At 36.9% G+C, this 20809-nt stretch overlaps 3 protein-coding genes across 4 annotated transcripts; 1 reads left to right on the forward strand and 2 right to left on the reverse strand.

Moving 5' to 3' along the window:
• Positions 1–1460: 1460 nt before the first annotated feature.
• LOC117984302 (RNA-binding protein 42-like) lies at positions 1461–8553 on the reverse strand. 2 transcript variants are annotated; one of them, XM_069500050.1, is made up of 8 exons: positions 8299–8553; positions 8156–8222; positions 7255–7480; positions 5608–5808; positions 5027–5173; positions 4064–4180; positions 2541–2679; positions 1461–2095 (listed from the first exon to the last, which is right to left on the reverse strand). In XM_069500050.1, the coding sequence occupies exons 2-8, from the start codon at positions 8200–8202 to the stop codon at positions 1962–1964; spliced, it is 1011 nt and encodes a 336-aa protein (XP_069356151.1). In that variant the 5' UTR covers positions 8203–8222; positions 8299–8553; the 3' UTR covers positions 1461–1961. The 2 variants fall into 2 exon arrangements, with proteins under 2 accessions (XP_069356151.1, XP_034826820.1); XM_034970929.2 differs by lacking the exons at positions 7255–7480; positions 8156–8222; positions 8299–8553 and adding an exon at positions 7102–7227.
• A 6519-nt stretch (positions 8554–15072) lies between these two features.
• LOC117984309 (RNA-binding protein 7) lies at positions 15073–16169 on the forward strand. Its single transcript, XM_034970943.2, has 2 exons — positions 15073–15273; positions 15388–16169. Exons 1-2 carry the CDS (start codon positions 15187–15189, stop codon positions 15904–15906), a joined length of 606 nt encoding a protein of 201 aa, XP_034826834.1. The 5' UTR covers positions 15073–15186; the 3' UTR covers positions 15907–16169.
• Positions 16170–18064: 1895 nt separating this feature from the next.
• Positions 18065–20616, reverse strand: LOC117984305 (TLC domain-containing protein 5-like; the record flags this gene model as incomplete). The annotated part of the gene is made up of 4 exons (XM_034970933.2): positions 18065–18144; positions 18830–19067; positions 19591–19819; positions 20406–20616. Coding segments are annotated over 4 exons (741 nt in total), but the record flags the coding sequence as incomplete, so codon positions are not given.
• Positions 20617–20809: the final 193 nt, after the last annotated feature.

Consider the following 20809-nt stretch of genomic DNA (forward strand, 5'->3'; position numbering starts at 1 on the left):
TATGACGGCCACTTCGAAAAATCACGGATACGAACCGAATACGGATGAGTGCACAAACACCCTAACAGTAAAAAAAGGATTTGTCGATAGTCGACAAGAGGTTATAAAAAGCGCCAATACTTTTCACCTGCGTCCGAACGGCATCCGTTTATCGATACCGACTTCTGGGGCATTCTTAGAACAGATTGTAATGATTTACCCCCGTACGCGCGTTCGTAATGGCCCAACTATAGCTGAAGGTAGGTAACTTCTAAGACATTCCTGTAATATGTAAGTAAATAGTATAATATAATCTCTCATTAAGTAGTTAGGTATAATTCGTTTTGTAACTAAATTTAAGAAGGAAAGTACAACATTTGTGCTATAATAATTGATTTATATTGAGCCAAAGAAACATTGATCGTAAAATAAATTATTATCATAATAAAAATAAACTATTGTTTAATTTTCCTGTTACCATTTTTTTTACTGTAATACAAATAATACTAATTATTCTCTTTCCGAGTCGTATCCTCATCTCAAAATCCGTATGGGATAAGTTCCTAGATCCTTTCGCATACCACTCAAATACAAGTTGATTGATCACTATAATACGGTGCACATACAAGACAGTAGTCGCAATAAACAATCGAAAAAAGTTAATTTCAGTACATATAATTATATAATAAATTTTAAAAATTTCACTTTTTCATTCTGTTCTACAAGTCTCCGAAACGCACTAAGCTATAGCCACCATGAGGAATCCACATTATGACGTCACATCGATTTAAGTTGTAAAGTATTTCACAAAGAAAACACGGTTTACCAATCCGTGACGTCACGGAAAGCTCGTGAACCTAAAAAGATGGCGGGTAACGTTTACGCGGCGAAATTTGGACTGCAAAATTTAAATCATTTTTATTGCACTTATCGATCGAATAAAATTTTTGTAAATTTTTTGGTAGTTTATTATCACTTTAGGATCAAATTAAGACACTTTACAAAACGGGTAAAATCCCCTGTTCAGAACTACTTCGCAGAACGCACACGACGTACCTACGCGACGACGGCGTAAAACCGCAGTAAGACCACCGACTTTAGTCCTCCGCGGACAATTTAGTCCCTCGTCTGCGCAGGCCCTTAGAATACGTTTTTGGCATAGATATAAACACAAAGTACTAAGGCTTAGTTGTCTGTGGATGTAACGAACGAATAGGAGAAAGATAATAAAATTCCATTATTTAAAATATTTCTCAACAGCTACACTCACGTATTTAGTCGACGCTAGCCCGACTAGTTTCGAACCCATCCGGGGTCCTTTGTCAAGGACTAAATACGTGAGTATGTATGTTGAGAGATATTTTATACATATACCGAATGGAAATCTCTCACGATAGTGTAAACGCTAAAATAAAATTCCAGTATACTGTAAACGTCATTTTCTAGTCTTAGAAGGAAACCTTGAAAAAACAACCCTAAAATATACTTATTAGAACTTTTATTATGCAAATATAATAATAACTAAATAAATTAAAACGAAGATGCAAAACACACTAACAGAGTGGAGTTATCAAATAGTTCCGCTCCACTCTACCGTTGTGCCTTGCGCCTAAAGCCTTATTTACACGCATTAAGTTGTTAAGTAGTTAACTTAATTTTAAGTAGGTAAGGGTTTTTACGCATCCTGCCAAGTAAAGTAATTTAGTAAAGCTCTCAAGTTCATTCCGAGATGAACAGCGAAGTGCCTGAAATAATAAACTCTGTAATTCTTCATGTGCTCAGCGAAGTCACAGAAGAAATTAACAATGAAATTTTCCGACCACTTCGACATTTTCCCGTAAACTTTGACCCGCACAAAGTCGTAACTAAAAACTTAACTAAATTGGGAATTTTCCTACTTTTGAATTTGATTAACTTGACAACTTAATACGTGTAATTTAGGCTTTAGGCGACGAAACTGGATCAATGGTGGCCCAATACTATCAGCTCTTGTTTCCCGACATGAGAAGAGAGAGGAGTGCGGCTTTCTCCTTCTCTTTCTTGCGCACGATGTCCAAGGAGCGGTTCTTCCACGAGCTTTTGCGCAATTTGATTGGTCGACTGCCCACATAACGACCTGAGAACAATTATTAGAAAAATGTTATCCGTGTACTGTATATTCGTATCACATTAAAAAAAATGTTTTTGCTATTACAAACGTTTACAGTACGCGGCCGAAAGTAATCGACCTTTAGCCTTCTAAAGCTATCTCCTTAGATAGCAAATTTGTAGTCTCTGTCGTTAAGAACGACAAAACGTCATATAGAGTGACAGAGAGACAACTCTCAACAAAGCCGAAATGTCATTCTAAAGGATCAAATCTCTTAAAGAAACTTGATAAATTAAATTATCTGTATACTTATATCTTGTACGATGGTACGGAACCCTTCGTGTGCGAGTCCGACTCGCCCTTGACCGGTTATTTAATACCGCGAGTCTCATCACTCACAACAGTTGATCTGTCTAGACGTCTCGTTCAACTGACTGTATTGGTTGGTATTTAGATGTTAGGTACAACTTACCATCCATCTCCTTCATGGCCTTGATGAAGTCCCCGGGGTCCTTGAAGCTGACGAAGCCAAAGCCTTTGCTCTTGTTGGTGCGCTTGTCGCGTATAACTTTAGCTCTTTGAAACGACGTGTACTTGCCGAAAGTTCGCGTCTGCAAATGATTGCAAATAATATTACCACCATTCAAAAATCTTTTGATGCTACTATATAGCAGTGATAGCCTAGTAGTTAGGACGTCCGCCTTCTAATCGGAGGTAGGGGGTTCGATCTCGGGCACGCACCTCTAACTTTTCGGAATTATGTGCGTTTTAATTAACTAAATATCACTTGCTTTAACGGTGAAGGAAAACATCGTGAGGAAACCTGCATGCCTGAGAGTTCTCCATAATGTTCTCAAAGGTGTGTGAAGTCTACCAATCCGCACATGGCCAGCGTGGTAGACTATGGCCAAAACCCTTCTCACTCTGAGAGGTGACCCGCGCTCTGTAGTGAGCCGGCGATGGGTTGATCATGATGATGATGATGATGATATATGGTTAGTAACTTATCCCCTGCCGTCATGTTGGCACTATTGCTTTGTTTGCTTTATTCCTTAGAACTTAGGGCGACAAGGCTCTCTTGGCACTTGAATGACATTGACAGGGGGGCGCTGTTGGAGAACAAAGGCTTAGAATATTCAAACAAGAACAAAGGGGGCACTTAACGGCAACGTTAGTTCCGATTTTCGCTACGCACCATAAAAGCCTTGTCTGCAATGCACAACTTATAGTGACCCGTATATTATGTATCTCGGACATTGTGACACGTTGGAAGATTTTGTTCCATACAATACTTTTTGTATTCGTGTCAGCTATTGATTATGAGCTAGCACGCACCAGTGCTGCGAGTGGCGGCGTGTTTTGAAATCCGTAAAATTGAATTTAAGTCTATGAAAAACCGGTGCGGAATTAATTCTTCATTGCGCGCGCTCTTCTATATAGTTCTATTGGTTTACAGATTTTGCGAAAAAAAAAGTACGGAAATTTACAGTGGTGCGCCCTTTAATACAGGTTTAATGCGTGGCCACTATTTAAAAAAAACCGGCCAAGTGCGAGGCAGGCTCGCGCAATGAGGGTTCCGTACTACAGTCGTATTTTTTCTTTTGCACGATAATTCAAAAACTATGATGCATAAAAATAAATAAAAATCTGTTTTGGAATGTACAGGTGAAGACCTTTCATATGATGCCCCACTTGATATAGTTATCTCACTTCGAAAGTTGAAAATACTAATTATTAGTTCATGACCACAATTTTTTTTTTGTTTTCAGATTTTTCCCCTAATACCACCTATAAGGATCCACCTATCTACCAAATTTCATGATTCTAGGTCAACGGGAAGTACCCTGTAGGTTTCTTGACAGACAGACAGACAGACAGACAACAAAGTGATCCTATAAGGGTTCCGTTCCGTTCCTTTTGAGGTGCGGAACCCTAAAAAGACCAGACCAGTCTCCATACTAAAATATCCAAATACATGTATGTGTATTAACTTACAAGAAGTTCGTCAGTGACGTCATTGCCCAGGTCGCCGCAGAACATGCGGAAGTCATCGTCCGGCCAGTCCAGCAGCGTCACGTCCTCCCACACCTGGCCGCCCGCCGTGCGAACCACCTACAGAACACACATAACTACACTATTGAACACAGCTTTTGTTATAGTCGACGCATTTTAAACTGAGTCGTCGAGTTATCTGTCTGTTTCGCTCGCACTTACCTACGACCTGTAAGTGCGAGCGAAACAGACAGATAACTCGACGATTCAGTTTAAAATGCGTCGATTATAGTAAGTTTGACGACCTCCCTGGCGTTTATAAGTTGGGTACCGTATATGAACAGTATATGCATAGGCCTTTAGAATGACATTTCGGCTTTGTAGAGCGTTGTCTCTGTCACTCATACCTATATGACGTTTTGTCGGTCGCAACGACAGGGACAGCGCTCTGCAAATCTGCTATCTCCTTCTAAAGGTCAGTGTACATTACTTTCTGTAGCGTACTGTACATTATTTCTAAATTATAAATGGTCTGGTGAGATGCTTCAGCGTTGTAATCGAGCAGGTTTCTTCACGAAGTTGTTCTTCACTATTGCAGCAAGTGATGATGGATTGATCCCAATCCATAACTACAAATTTCCTGATAATATCTCAACGATTTTTTACACAGACTAGAATAATAACAATAATTTATTTGCGCCTGATTCTCATGTATTCCTATACTCTGCACAAATTCTGTTGATGTTCGAGTGATTTGCTTGAGTTAAACATTTTGAGTTTACAATGTTTGTGATGGTTATTGATACGATTTTATATTTTTGCTTGACGCGTTCGGATAGTGTTATGAGAAAAGTACCGTTCGCTTGATCAAGCAAAAAAAAAAACTACGTGGTGACGTCATGCCGCTTGACCGCCTTAGAAGCCCTTTAGAGATTACTTCTGATGAGGGAGTGAGATATAGCTTACCTTCCGATGTTTCTTCTCCTTCTTCGCTTTGGGCGCGGTGGTCTCCGGCACGGCGACGACGGGCGGCGGCGGCGGCGGGGCGGGGGGCGGCACCTCTATTACTTCCGGCTCTACTTTAGGCGGCGGGGAGGGAGGGCGCTCACGTTTCTGAGGTTATACACATTTCTATTAGTTTTAAGCAAAGAATGAGTTTGGTTATTAATTTCCACACACTTTTGGCAGTAACTCAAAAACGCTTTTTCGCAGTTAAAAGCTTTTTTCGTATGGGACAGCAGTGTTATATGAAATTCAGGGTCCTAATCATTATATAAATAAACTTGGGAAGTGAAACATTATCTAACTACAAAACTGTATTTAAATTATTAGAGCCGTATCCGAGAAATGTATACATTTATGTATAGTATACTTACAAGCCGTTTTATGTGTATAGAATACAAAAAAGTTTCTAAAATATAGGATAAAGTTAAATAGTTAGTAGGAAAAATATCAAAAAAAAGTTAACAAACATGCATGACCTAATAGAATACTTGAGACTCTTGATTACCAAAGATGCCTAGAGAGATATTGAAAAAAAAAAATACCCTTTTCTTGCTTTCACTTTTCTCTTTCTTGGACTCATCCTCCTTAGGCTGCTTGTATAGCTTGGGCGCCGCCGACAACACTATGGGCTGGGGCTTGGGCGGCGGCGGCGGCGCGAGCTGCGGACCTGGCAGCCCTGGACGCAGGTACGGCATGGGGCCTGGAAACCCTTCCGGGATTCCTGGAGGGCGGAGGCGTTGCACCTGGAATTTTTGTTTTAAATTAGTCTGGAAGAAGCAGATTCTCATCAATTTTGTGCCAACCCTACATAGCGTGGGATAAGAATAAGAAGTCTGGAATAATAATGATGAAAACGACGCCTTTACTTTCACTTACTTACAGACACCAACCTGTCAAAACTTATAATATTATGTAGCTGGTTATTAGTTATTTATATTCTAAATAGCATCACATAATTTCTACAAAAAACCGGCCAAGTGCGAGTCAGGCTCACGCATCGCGCTACAGTCGTATTTTTTCGACATTTTGCACGCTAATTCAAAAACTATGATGCATAAAAATAAATACAAAACTGTTTTAAAATGGACAGGTGAAGCCCTTTTATATGATACCCCACTTGATATAGTTATCTTACATCGAAAATTAAAAATACAAATTTTTTGTACATGTCATGTCAATGACCACAATTTAATTTTTTTTTTGTGTGAAATAAGCACAAATTCACGGTTTTCAGATTTTCCCCCTAATGTCTGCTATAAGACCTACCTACCTGCCCAATTTCATGATTCTAGGTCAACGGGAAGTACCCTGTAGGTTTCTTGACAGACCGACAGACAGACAGATAGACAGACAACGAAAGTGATCCTATAACGGTTCTGTTTTTCATTTTGAGGTACGAAAACCCCAAAAATGATTACTTTATTATTATTATATTATGTAATATAATATGATTTACCAAACATACAGGTGTAGATAATCAATGTGAAAGCTACCTGCATTGCCCAGCCCCACTTTAGGAAGTACTTGGAAAGCTAAGCATCTGCTAGGCTTTTTGAGCCTTGATCTTGCTTGTTAGGCTTCTGGAGCTTGGATGGTTGGAGTGATCAATAAGTTGGGGGCTTCATGATGCACAAAAGATAGAACCATCTGATTATATTATTTAAGTTAGGAGATGAAGTTGGTTGATACCATACTCACTGAGGCAGGCACCATTACAGGGTTCACAGGGGTCATTTGGTACGTCAACCGGTTGTAGCAAAAGTGGGGCCACAGGTATAGTATGCTTTAATTTTTGCTCTGTTCCAATATATTTGCTGCTAGAGTTCATGGATGTAGCAGAGCAATGCAAAAGCTACTCGAGGAGTCTGCCTCACTTAATACTTGGGAAGCTAAGCTGTTTGCTGGGTTTTTGGAGCTTGGATGGTTGGAATTATTAATCTATTTTGGAGTAGGCTTTATGATGTACAAAAGATGTAACCATCTGATTGTGTAAGCTGGTAAGGAGGTGAAGTTGGTTAATAAAATACCATACCTACAGAAGCAGGCACCATTATAGGGTTCATAGTGGGTGGTGGTGGAGGTGGGTGCACGGTGGGGTACATCAGTCTAGCTCCCATGACGTCAAATGATTGCAGCAAAGGTGGGGGCAAGGGTTGAGATGAAGTTGGTTGATAAAATACCATACTCACAGAGGCAGGCACCATTATAGGGTTCATAGTAGGTGGAGGAGGAGGCGGGGGCACGGTGGGGTACATCAGTCTAGCTCCCATGACGTCAAATGATTGCAGCAGCGCAGGCGGTGGTGGGGGTGGGGGCAAAGCCCGCTCTAGTTGTTGTTGCACCACTCCAAACGTAGCTGCACCAATCACAGGGCGTATGGTCACCAACTCCGAGCCTGAGATCTCGGCCTCGAATCTAAAATTCAATTCACAAATTGTAATATGCATATAGGGTAATTTAATTAAATTAAATTCCCAAATATTGGCTGTTAGGTGTTTGCCAACTGGTCACAGGTTGTTCTGGTATATTAATCAATACTAATATTATAAATCCAAATGTGTGTTTGTACCAAACACCCTAACAAATTGATTTTTGACATAGAGATAGATGAAAGGAGCGAGAGTATCATAGGCTACTTTTTATCCCAGAAAATCAGAGTTCCCACAGGATTTTTAAAAACCTAAATACATGCAGACGAAGTTGCCGCCATCAGCTAGTAATTAATATACTGGAATCACTTATGCTTATTTAATTATTATTATGACTTCACTGAACTTACACAGCCCGGAAATAAAATTACTTGATTTGTTTTTTAACTAAACTAACAAAGTGAAAATTGGATAAATTAAACCTTATCAGGTTGTGATTCTCAGTAAGATAAAGAAAATAGCCATTACCTCCCGTTGAACCTCTAAACACACATCTCAAATAACTTTGTCACAATATTATTATATTGTCTTAAAAGTACTTGTACAACAAACTCTTTATAAGTGGTAGAATAAATTAGAGTAAAAATAAATAGTTGTCTATAATTTGAGTTTCTTCAAATTAAAGACAGAAGAGTGACTCATATTAAATGCGTTAACATACCTGGACATTTCATCTTGCATTTGCTGGAATTTACTGGAGTCGTCCATGATGCTGCACAGGATTTCAACTAAAAGCAATCCAAAACGTTTACGTAGTAACGTTAATAATGCTGTTCAAAGTTATCCTCGGTTAATAGTACGTACAGATTGATTCATTTTAGGGCTTCTGCGACACTCTTCCCCAGTAGCCAAACGATTCTTTAAGCGGATTGACGTAGTTTATAATTTTGTTTTAGCTTGAACCTGTGATGAAGGAGAACTTGTATATACTTATTAGTTTGCAAATAAATCGAGCTGTAACATAGATAATATTGATAATAATTATTTAGTTTCGATAAGAATTTTTAGCAAAAGACATTGACAAAAAAATATGATGCCACATAACCTAAAAATTCAATCGATAAGATAACCATCGACAACGTGAACCAGAGATTGCAGTCAGGGTGCGTAAACCCAGGGTCTTAACAGATAGAACTAATGTTGTTTAGTATAAAAAATCTCCATGATTTTAGTTTGTGCAATTAGAACTAGATGGCGTTTTATCAAAAAATAAATTACGGTGCGACAAGGCTATCTTGGCGCGTGGCGAAATCGGAACTAACGGTGCCGTCAAGTGTCCCCTTTGTTCTTGTTTGAATATTCTAAGCCTTTGTTCTCCAATAGCGCCCCCCTGTCAATGTCAATCAAGTGGCAAGAGAGCCTTGTCGCACTGTAGTCTGGTATTTCTACGACTTCCCATAAAGCAAATTAAGAAGAAGAAGAAGATCTCTACGACTCAAAAAGTTTTATTTACTACTAGGTGCTACTAGCCACAGGACACTATTACTCCTATGCTACTAGCTGAAGCCCGCCACTTCATCCGCTATACCGTAAAACGGGGTGAATAGGAACCGGGGTGTGAATAGGGACAAAACTGGGAATGAGATTTGAACGTAAAAATAATACCCAAATCAGCTTAGAATTTTGGTAGCATTGTTTTTCCCTATAGTAGAATATTTAATCTTTTATTTGGCAATACTGAACCAGAGACAAATTGGCATTAAAATAACGAAAGCGTCATTGCAAAAACGTTGTTCAAAACACGCTAAGCCGTAGGTCTCAAAACTTTGTTTACTTTGACGCAGTACGAGAATAAAACAGTACAAAAATTATTAGAAATCATTAAACATTTATCTAAGAGGCGTCACAAAAGCAGATTTGTCTAAATGTTACATATTTTTCTGTAAAAAAGAAAAAATTGGAAACCAAGTGGTTTTGGCTTTGCCATGGGGATTATAGGTACGGGAAAGGGGTGGATAGGAACGCTATACTTACTGAATTGGAACGAATCAAGGTTAAATAGGAACAGTAAGGTTTATATAGGGACAGGGCTGTCACTTTAAATATTTAATTAAATTGTTCAAAAAAATTCTTCCTTCATGTGTAGTCGACTAGTAAAATTTAGTTAAATGGCATTTTACTGTTTAATATTGATAAATAAATAAATAAATAAAAATATTTTTTATTCAATTAAACTTTTACAAGTATAGGTAGTACTACACTACTTGTAACAGTTTAATTAAATAAAAAATATTTTTATTTATTTATTTTTGAATCGTCAAACCACTGATTCGGAATGCCAGCAACCAGCAAGAAACTCGGCGGTTGCTTTTTTTTAAAGATTTGATACCTACTATGCCATGTATAATAACATATAGCCTATGTTACTTCTGAATAAAATAGCTATAGAATATGGTGAAAGAATTCTCAAAATCAGTCCAGTAATTTCAGAGTTTATCGATTACAAACAAACAAGTCTTCACTTTCCTAATCTAAATATATAAAGGAAAAGGTGACTGACTGACTGATCTATCAACGTACAGCTCAAACTACTAGACAGATCGGGCTGAAATTTGGTATGAAGATAACTATTATGACATAGGCATCCGCTAAGAAAGGATTTTTGAAAACTCAACCCCTAAGGGGTTGAAATAGGGGTTTGAAATTTGTGTCGGACGAAGTCGCGAGCATAAGCTAGTTTTGTAATATTAGAGGATAGAAGAACTTGTGTTTGACAACCCTAACCTTTTTTCCCTATTCACCCCTTTGCCATTCCGTTACACCCCGGATCAAGTATAAATAGGGACAGCATATATTTTGATTAAAATATACCAGTAATTTATCATTATTTTATATTTTTTGGATGTTTCCTTAGAATTCTTACAACCGGAGATGCTTACAAACAGTTAAAGCATCATAATTTGTACCGTAAAACGGGGTGAATAGGAATCGGGGTGTGAATAGGGACAAAACTGGGAATGAGATTTGAACGTAAAAATAATACCCAAAACAGCTTAGAATTTTGGTAGCATTGTTTTTCCCTATAGTAGAATATTTGATCTTTTATTTGGCATCACTGAACCAGAGACAAATTGACATTAAAATAACGAAAGCGTCATTGCAAAAACGTTGTTCAAAACACGCTAAGCCGTAGGTCTCAAAACTTTGTTTACTTTGACGCAGTACGAGAATAAAACAGTAGAAAAACTATTAGAAATCATTAAACATTTATCTAAGAGGCGTCACAAAAGCAGATTTGTCTAAATGTTACATATTTTTCTGTAAAAAAGAAAAAATTGGAAACCAAGTGGTTTTGGCTTTGCCATGGGGATTATAGGTACGGGAAAGGGGTGGATAGGAACGCTATACTTACTGAATTGGAACGAATCAAGGTTAAATAGGAACAGTAAGGTTTATATAGGGACAGGGCTGTCACTTTAAATATTTAATTAAATTGTTCAAAAAAATTCTTCCTTCTTGTGTAGTCGACTTGTAAAATTTAGTTAAATGGCATTTTACTGTTTAATATTGATAAATAAATAAATAAATAAAAATATTTTTTATTCAATTAAACTTTTACAAGTATAGGTAACTACACTACCTACTTGTAACAGTTTAATTAAATAAAAAATATTTTTATTTATTTATTTTTGAATCGTCAAACCACTGATTCGGAATGCCAGCAACCAGCAAGAAACTCGGCGGTTGCTTTTTTTTAAAGATTTGATACCTACTATGCCATGTATAATAACATTTGGTATGAAGATAACTATTAAGACATAGGCATCCGCTAAGAAAGGATTTTTGAAAACTCAACCCCTAAGGGGTTGAAATAGGGGTTTGAAATTTGTGTCGGACGAAGTCGCGAGCATAAGCTAGTTTTGTAATATTAGAGGATAGAGCTAACTTGTGTTTGACAACCCTAACCTTTTTTCCCTATTCACCCCTTTGACATTCCGTTACACCCCGGATCAAGTATAAATAGGGACAGCATATATTTTGATTAAAATATACCAGTAATTTATCATTATTTTATATTTTTTGGATGTTTCCTTAGAATACTTACAACCGGAGATGCTTACAAACAGTTAAAGCATCATAATTTGTACCAAAACATCCGTAAATTTCAATGCGAAGTTAGATTTCGTACCTATTCACCCCGTTTTACGGTACCAAAACATCCGTAAATTTCAATGCGAAGTTAGATTTCGTACCTATTCACCCCGTTTTACGGTATATAATGTACTCTGTGCGTAAACCACAGAGTACATTACATACTGGAATAGAGATGTCAGCTAATCTTTCCTAGTGGCGCCATCTGTTTCTAATTGCAGTAACTATTGTATGTAATTTATTTTTAATTTTTTCGGCCTTGGATACTAGTTTTTTAAGGTCAACTATACAGCTATACGTATAACTGCAGGTATAACACGTGTGCAGATTTGATTCATATATTATTTTTTTAGGTAGTGACTTCAAAGAAAATACGAATGAAAAATTATAATCCCGCTTAGGTACACGTCGCAATATGGCAGAAATTCAGTTTTATTCTTAGTTCGGCCGCATTATTTATTATTTTATACATTGAAAGAAGTACTTTCTGTACTAAAAGTTGAGGTAATAAAACAATACCCGTAATTTATTATTTAAAACTAAATTTTCTTTTTTTCTTTACACATGATTTTTGTACTGCATTCTCTATAGGTATTAGGTTATGTTGAATTTAGCATGAATTTATAAGTGAATATCCCAGCAGTACACTTGAATGGATGGATCACGGATGCAGTAACACTGCGTAAACTAAAATGTAGCACAAACATGGATGTCAAGGTTGCTATAGTACCCTTATTATAAATGCGAAAGTGTGTTTGTTTGTTGGTTTGTCCTCCAATCAAGTCGCAACGGATTGACGTGATTTTTTGCATGGATATACTATAGACTATACATAATATAGTCTATGCGTATAGATATAGACCAGCAGGCCGATTCAGAACACTTCGATAACATAGAGTGAAATAGGCTAATTTTTATCCCGGAAAATCAAAGAATTCCCTCAGTGTTTTTAAAAACCTAATTCCACGCGGATGAAGTCGCGGGCTTCACCTAGTAGCATAGGAGTTATAGTGTCCTGTGGCTAGTAGCACCTAGTAGTAAATAAAACTTTTTGAGTCGTAGAGATCTTCTTCTTCTTAATTTGCTTTATAGGAAGTCGTAGAGATACCAGACTACAGTGCGACAAGGCTCTCTTGCCACTTGATTGACATTGACAGGGGGGCGCTGTTGGAGAACAAAGGCTTAGAATATTCAAACAAGAACAAAGGGGCCACTTGACGGCACCGTTAGTTCCGATTTCGCCACGCACCGTCATTTATTTTTGATAAAACGCCATCTAGTTCTAATTGCACAAACTAAAATCATGGAGATTTTTTATAATAAACAACATTAGTTCTATCTGTTGAGACCCTGGCGTAAACTTAGAACAAAAAGTAGGGAAATGTATTGCGTACTATACTGCAAAATTACATAGTACGCAAAATTCTGGGTTGTTACTTATTTTACAAGTATTTTTAATTTAGCAGTATTATAATCAAGTAATTCAAAAATTCTAGTTCAGAGGGCAGTAGTGCTGCGTATGTTTTCCAATGTCGTCAATAGATGGCGGTATGTCTCATTCCATGATTATACCAGCTCAAAAAAAAACAACTAAAGTGGTAGGTAGCTTTTATAAAAAGCGTTATTTTATATTTTATTTTTTATTAAAAGTAATTAACTTGTATTCAAAAGAAAAGAAAAAGTTAAATAACAATTATCACGTTGTTTCTCTACTAAATTTACATTGGCGGAATTTTTGCGAATCAAAACGACGGTATAAAGAGCCGAATAGAAGAAAAAAATAAGAAGTTAAGTATAAATTTTTTTGTATAGCCTTTTTCGTAATTCTTTCTAAGAAGTTAAAAAAAAATTTGAATTTATCTTTATTTAGTTGTATTTCTGCTAAATCACACAAATCATCACAGGTCATTGACAAAAACAACAAAAGTCAATAAATGAAAATGTCGGACGCGTGAGTTGTGTTGTATTTTTAACCGACTTCAAAAAAAGGAGGAGGTTCTCAATTCGTCGGAATCTTTTTTTTTATTTTTTTTTTATTTTTTATGTATGTTCGCCGATTCTCAAAAACGCTTGGACCGATTTTGAAAATTCTTTTTTTGTTTGAAAGGGTATACTTCAAAGTTGGTCCCATTTCAATTTGGTGAAGATCTGATGAACATCTTCGAAGATAGATACTGGAACTCCTCAACGGATAAGAGTAAAATGCTCGCGATCAGTGTAATAGCTTAGTAAACAGTAGATTTTTAACCAGTCATAGCATAATTCCATGGGGCCACTAAAAATTGTGTAATAAAATTTTTTTACAAAAAAAATAAAAACCGACTTCGTTACATAAACACTAAAAATTGAAAAATAATTTAATTTATTACCGAATATATTATGTATACAAGAGTTAATATAGTTCCATAATAATATTTTTTGGGGTCGGTGCCAATGAGGTGCCATTGTGGAGTCCCATAAAAATATGAAGTCTAGACGATTCGCGCAGCTAAAGCTAATTGGCACCGGCACCAAAAAGTATTATTATGGAACTATATTAACTCTTGTATACATAATATATTCGGTAATAAATTAAATTATTTTTCAATTTTTAGTGTTTATGTAACGAAGTCGGTTTTTATTTTTTTTGTAAATTTTTTTTTGGATTAAATAACCTAATCTAAGATTTTTGGTACGTGCGAAATGTGAATTTGCCTGTGGCCTTTAAGTTGAGCTTTAGTTCATGCGGTCAGGTTCATTACAGTGATATTTGCGCAACTGTTTACTGTCCTTGTTCTGCGCGTGGAACACTAAAGACAGGATTTGTTAGTAGGCATAGTCAGTGTATTTTATTCATTGTATTAAACTTTTAGTGCATATTTAGTGTATTAAAGTTACTTCTAGTGTAAATTATAATGTAGTCATGTCATCAGCAAAACATTTTACGATGTAAATGATCAATTTTGTTTTCATTAAGTATAGAAAATATAACCTACATTATTTTAAAAATAACTTTGTTTTATTCAGGGCTGATTTTTTCAATCGTCAAATAAAACTCACAACATCAAAAATCCATCGTTATTTGACGATTGAAAAATCAGCGAAGTAACCGATATCTAGAATAAATATAAGAAAGTAGGATAATATAGGTACCTAGTAGTAGTACCTACGTACCTATATTATACGTATAAATGTATATAGTACCTATACCTATGTATTACATATATACGTAGATATAGATTCAATCACCATAGTTCCAAATTTCAAATCTAGGGGCGCTTGTGATGCATTTCCAATTTTAGGCTCGAAGTTTGGTCTCTATTTCATATATTACAAAGTACTCTGTGGATTGCAGATTGCAGATGCACCAAGGCATAGATTATCTACTATATTACTAGCACCAAGGTTTGTCAAACATGGTTGGTGTATTGGCGACTTTATGCTCTTTAGTAATGGTTGACGTTTGACAAATGACATTAACGTTATGACTTATTATGACGTTGACGTTCTTTCTCTTTGTCTTTGAAAATATTTTATGATGTTTGGATTTTTATATTTTCAATTTTCTCGTTCGATGTTATTCGAGGAAAGTATATCTTTTCTTCTAAGCTATTTCTAACAATGATTGAGGAGGATAATAAAACGCTCTGGTGTGGCAATTTAGCTGAACAAGTGACTGAAGAGCTGTTGTACGAGCTCTTTTTACAGGTTTGCCTTTTCTTAATATAAAATTATTGTTTTTATAGTCTGCAGTTAGCCACTTATAACTTATTTAAAGTAACATCACTCCCTCAAGTAACAACTTACTATCACTTATTACAGGCAGGTCCACTAGAAAAAGTAAGAATTCCAAGAGATCGTGATGGGCGCCAAAAAAACTTTGCGTTTATAACATTTTGCCATGAAGTGTCAGTACCTTACGCTATAGGCCTTTTCCGGGGTACGTCTCTATTCCACAGAGCCTTGAATTTGGATACAAGAGGTAGAGTGACGAGGCTCCCTCCTCCTATACGCAGTGGCACAGATGCTCTGCCAATTACTGACTTTAATGGCCAAGCAAACATTGCAAAACAGTTTGCAGATATGACCGAAAGACTATGGGAGGAGAACCCTAGACCTAGCCATATGCCAACGCAGAGACCAGAGAGAAATGATAAGCTAGTGATGGCCAGTTTACAAGGTAACTGGTCGCACCGACATCATCCATACAAACCCAAGGAAAATAAGGCTCAACATCAGAATGAATATAGACATAAAGATGACAAGTTTAAAAGAGAAACTAGGAACAAACATAACTCGTGGAGGGATAGGAGGGGCTATGGGAATCGTAGGCGAGATTGATCCAAGTTTAAAAGCACCCTTTAGAAAAGTCATTGAGACAGACAAAACATCACAGGTATGAGTGACAGAGACAACTCATCCAGAGAATCTCGTTCTAAAGGTTGATGTACAATACTTCTTGCTGGCTACTGTAGAGGATAGTATAGTTGTAACCACTATTAATATGCAAAGAAGATAAATGATCAGGTAATAAAAATCCTTTGCTCTATTTGCTATTGTCTACTGTGAATGAGTAATATGCAATAAAGTTAATTATTGCTTTATTTTGTTTTACTCATCTTTGGTACTTTGCATATTTCTGGTTACAGTTTTATTATGAGTACTAGCTGATGCCCGCGGCTTCGCCCGCGTGGATTTAGGTTTAAAAAAATCCTGTGGGAACTTTTAATTTTCCAGGGCAAAAAATAGCCTATTCGTAGGTAGCCTGTGCCCTGTCCCCGAGATGCAAGATATCTCAGTACCAAATTTTCAAAAAGTCTTTACTTAGTAAAGATGGGCGTTATTGGCTATTTCTGGCCACGGTTATTAAACCGCTATTTAGTTACAATAGCGCTATTGATAACAGTTGCCTAGTATCGGTATCAAAGCTGTGTTTCAACTAATTTAATATGCGCACCATTTTTGTTTGTAGTAAGTAGTAACTTAGTTAGCTGCCGTATCGAATCCGTCTGTAGGTATGGCTAAAGTTTCAAGTCGTGTAAGTGCATTAGAATAATATTGACGATTTCCCTTCATGCTTTTCTAGGCTTAGGACTAGCACAATTTTCAAAAACGTTTAATCAAAGTTTTGTACAACACTAATTATATCACTTAAGTACCTAAAACTATTAAAACTTTATTTTTTTTCTTAACACCTTTTTACAATTTTATACACCTACTAAGTTATTTACAAATTATAGTCAATCGTCAATATCACCCACACTACAGGCAAAAGCTACCTAAATAAAACAAAGCAATATCTCAAGACAAAACTTTAGTATTTACTGAATACAAACACCGCTCAAACTATCTAATTAGGTATTAAAACTTTCATCAAAAGTCAAAACAAACAAACGCGCCGTAACACCACCTGATCTGCGCGCGCATATTTCACTAAAATAAAACCAATTTTACTTTCATGAAAATCGTGAAGTAATCACAACCTTAAGTTCATATCAGCAAAGTTTAATTATCATGATCATTGAGGTCAAACTATATTGGACGCTTGCACGGATAGTTTGCCACAGTCAAGTTAACCAACAACATTTCACAAAGATTGATAAACGAAAAACGACCTTATTTTTATTAGTCTAAGGCTTAACTGTAATAAGCTTGATAGATCAAACCTTAATGGACAAGTACTTGAACAGTTAACCAAACAAATTAGCGCCTTAGTATAATAGACATAAGGTCGTTTTTGGTTTATCAATTTTCGTGAAATGTTCTTAGTTAAGTTACTAAGCCGGTAGCCATTAGCCAATAGCCATTAGCCAATAACCGCTCCTTCTCAGCTTTCAGTGAAAGAAAGAAAGAGAAGGCATAATTATTGCGTTTCTAGTTACCAAAAAACCAAACAATGCATTGTCAGTTGCCAGTTGGCAGCGTTGCGTTTTCAGGTGGTTCGTCATAGATGATATCTGTTAACCGTTGCTAGCTACGACAATAACGCTATGGTACGCTAAAGGCATGGCAGCGGTTTTCAGTTAAGTTAAGCTATAGCGGACACATGTCTATTACTTAGTAGGTACCTACCTCCAATATCAATTTAAAACCGACAGTTTCTAAATCCCATCAATTTTTGTAGTCAGATCCCGTACAGCAACTGGTTTGAGGAGTTGGAATCCAATTTTTTTATGGAACAATGTTGCAAAGTTTCTCTATCAATTAAAAAAGAAACTACGCAAATCGGTTCAGTAATTTCGGTGTACTTAGGTAGAAAAACACAACCTTTTTGAAAGTCGGTTAAAAAAGTAGCCTATGTAATCCCTAGTTAATCCTCTCCTCTAGTTGTCTGTGAAAGTCCTGTCAAAATAGGTTCAGCTGTTCCGAAGATTAGCCCGTTCAAACAGACAAGACAGATAGACAAAAATTTTAAAAACGTGTGATTCAGTTATGGTACAGTTCAAATAACCATATGAGCTAGTTATTTCGAAATTACAGACAGGCACTTAAATTTTATTTATTAGTATAGATAAATTATGGTAACTCATTTAAATCTATTACTATCCCGACTTTATTAGCGAATCCCTTAAACTCCTCCTGAAATAAAAGAAAATAATATGAAAATCAATAAATAACAATAAAACTAAATATATTTGTATATTTACTATGTATATTTACTTTATTTAATTAGGACACCCCTTCCGCTTTCTTTAATTTTTATAATATCCTCTACCCTACGGTTGCCTGGAAGAGATCGCTATTTTAGCGATAAGGCCGCCTATTGTACATGCTATCTTTGTTATGTGTCTATTGTTTTGGTTTTGGTGTACAATAAAGCATATTTTACTTTTACTTTACTTTACTAAATTTACTAATAATTATGTCTACTTACAAGAAAAATAGTGCGTGTAACTTTTACGAGTACCTATGTAATTGGTTTGCAGTAACGAAACATGCGCAGGATTAACGAGGGCTTACAGTACGCGGCCGAAAGTAATGTACATCGACATTTAGAAGGAGATAGCAGAATTGTAGAGCGTTGTCCCTGTCGTTGAGACCGACAAAACGTCATATAGATAACAGTGACAGAGACAACGCTCTACAAAGCCGAAATGTCATTCTAAAGGCCGACGTACAGTGCGACAAGGCTCTCTTAGCACTTGAATGACATTGACAGGAACGTTAGTTCCGATTTTTGCCACGCGCCAAAGCCTAAAGATAGCCTTTTCGCACTGTACATTACTTTCGGCCGCGTACTTTACTTGTTTAATTAATTACTTACAATTTTATTTTTATACTTGTGGTTAAAGTAACTAAGTATCTCGTACACGAGGACAAGGGATATTATGTACAAAGCCATGGATATAATCTTTTCGTCCGTGTCGAGAATGTCCGTGTTGATCATCTCGAACATCAGGTATGTGCAGAAACCTGCGCGTATAGTCAGGAACATGACGAAGTATATTATTTCCACCAGATAGAAAAGTAATGTTTGGCCATATCCTTCGTAACGCAGCAACCTAGGGAAACGTTGAGATTCTTAATTTTAAAACTTCTCGTATAAATGCTAATTATTATTCAACTACCCTCTTTTATTCTTTAGAAATTGAACCTTGAAATTAGGATGGATAGGATGAAGTACCTTTTATCATCGACTAGACTAGGTAAGATAGACTAGAGACTAGACTAGGTTTTAGGTTTTAGGTAGATTTGTCTAGATAGGTAGGGACTTAAAAAAATTAAAGTTTTCAGAAATGTACGTTTTTTTTAACTTAAACACGTAAACCTTATTAAGCCTTTTTTACTGCAACACATTTTCCTTTGCTTTCGAATGTGGATATAAATTAACATCTATCTATACTCTTGGATCTCGGAAAGTAGCTTACGGAATACTACGAATGTGACATAGGTTTGTACCTATTCAAGACACATGCTAGTGTGTCCAGCCAAGTTCTTATAAGACAAATTGTAATAAGAACGGCGACGCACGGACAGTGTACGAATATTTCAAGTTACTTTCGACCCCTCGTAATTTATATTTACCACCGGGTTTGCAGAAAGGGATTAGTTATTTCCATGAGCACAAGCGTGCAAGCGAACGTGCAGCCGGCGTAGTCCTTGCTCATATAACTGTTGACGGCGGCCAGCGCGATGAGGTGGTGCAGCAGGATGACGTAGTTGCTGCTGCTGTTGATCAGACACCACAGCAGGTCAAAGGCGAAATAGCCCCACGACCACAGCATCAGGGCGTATTCGCCTGGTGATATTTTCACTGAAATTAATCTACGCTTAATCCTCCTCCGCACCGCAAAACGCAGTTTTGGTAGCTCTCTCCTACTAGTGGGACAGACGACTTGGACGGGGGGAGGGGGGATCTCATATATAGCAAGCAAGCATATAGCAAGCACATCTCGCCTCTCAACATCGTCCGCGAGTGACTCTGAGCTTTTTAAAAGGCTAAAGTAGGTAGGTACTTACAATTTTTTTATTCCTTTGAGTTGAAACTGGATTTTACACCACTAATAAACTTAGTAAGCTTTGATAGCCTAGTGGTTAGGACGTCCGCCTTCTAATCGGAGGTCGGGGTTCATCCCGGCCACCTCTAACTTTTCGGAGTGCGTTCGAGGATGTGCGTTTTAATTAATTAAATATCACTTGCTTTAACGGTGAAGGAAAACATCGTGAGGAAACCTGCATGCCTGAGAGTTCTCCATAATAATATTCTCAAAGGTGTGTGAAGTCTACCAATCTGCACATGGCCAGCGTGGTAGACTATGGCCAAAACCTTTCTCACTCTGAGAGGAGGCTCTGTAGTGAGCCGGTGATGGGTTGACCATGATGATGATTAATAAACTTACTAGTGAGTCTGCATCGATCGACAGAGGTCGTGCCACACTGATGGATCCCCAGGATAGTGGCGACACTGCCATGCACCAAAGTCACCACCCTGGAATGCCACTCCGGACTTTTACTCGGTGACGTATTACTGGAGTAAATGTAGGACCATCCCCAGAATACGAATGAGCATAGTTTGAGCACAGACGACGTTGATAGTTCATGAGCCATATAAAGAAATTTTCGGATTCAAAGTACGTGGGCACTGGGTAGGTATTTTATGGTGTAGTTATACAAGGGGATCATGTTTTTGCATTTTTATGCCATTTTCTTGTCAGTTTAACTGAATAAAAAGTTTATTAAATACATTTCTATTTATTTACAATTTTATTATTGTCAAATAATCATGATGGTTTGTTTTTGATTT

Source organism: Maniola hyperantus, chromosome 8, assembly GCF_902806685.2.
Source record: "Maniola hyperantus chromosome 8, iAphHyp1.2, whole genome shotgun sequence".
Taxonomy (NCBI): Eukaryota; Metazoa; Arthropoda; class Insecta; order Lepidoptera; family Nymphalidae; genus Maniola; species Maniola hyperantus.